The sequence below is a fragment of the Antrostomus carolinensis genome, unplaced genomic scaffold (assembly GCF_000700745.2).
Source record: "Antrostomus carolinensis isolate BGI_N321 unplaced genomic scaffold, ASM70074v2 scaffold29076, whole genome shotgun sequence".
NCBI classification, from domain to species: Eukaryota; Metazoa; Chordata; class Aves; order Caprimulgiformes; family Caprimulgidae; genus Antrostomus; species Antrostomus carolinensis.
In genome coordinates this window covers 8,710-9,045 of record NW_010324380.1, presented here as the reverse complement: position 1 = coordinate 9,045, position 336 = coordinate 8,710, and the positions used below count along the sequence as shown (strand labels likewise).

At 62.2% G+C, this 336-nt stretch overlaps 1 protein-coding gene across 1 annotated transcript in view; it reads right to left on the bottom strand.

Annotated features, from left to right (window-relative positions):
• Positions 1 to 218: 218 nt before the first annotated feature.
• Positions 219 to 336, bottom strand: part of LOC104527261 (steroidogenic factor 1) — a gene marked incomplete at both ends in the record, with an annotated part of 7,519 nt that continues 7,401 nt past the window's right edge. Inside the window, one exon of the mRNA XM_010170932.1 lies at positions 219 to 326. Coding sequence (XP_010169234.1) covers positions 219 to 326 — 108 coding nt within the window. The remainder of the gene's footprint in view (positions 327 to 336) is intronic.

The following is a 336-nucleotide window of genomic DNA, read 5'->3' as shown; positions in this document are numbered from 1 at the left end:
CATGGGATGGGGTGGGATGGGATGGGACAGATGGGACAGGACCTTCTCCACAAGCAGTCCCATAACAGCAAAAACAACCTGTCCACCCTGCACAGGCTCAGCTGCACTCAGCCAGAAGTAGGACAAAAGCCACCGCTGTGTCCCCGCTCCATCCCCACCACCTGGTCCCCCCCCCCCCAGCTGCAGTGGCCGTTGTGGTCTCTGTGGGTCATACTCACCTCCTGGCCGGTGACGAGCAGCACGCTGTGCTCCTTGCCGTGCTGCAGCTGCCGGTAGACGTGGTCAAACACCAGCAGCTCACTCCAGCAGTTCTGCAGCAGCTTCCTCTGGGCGCCC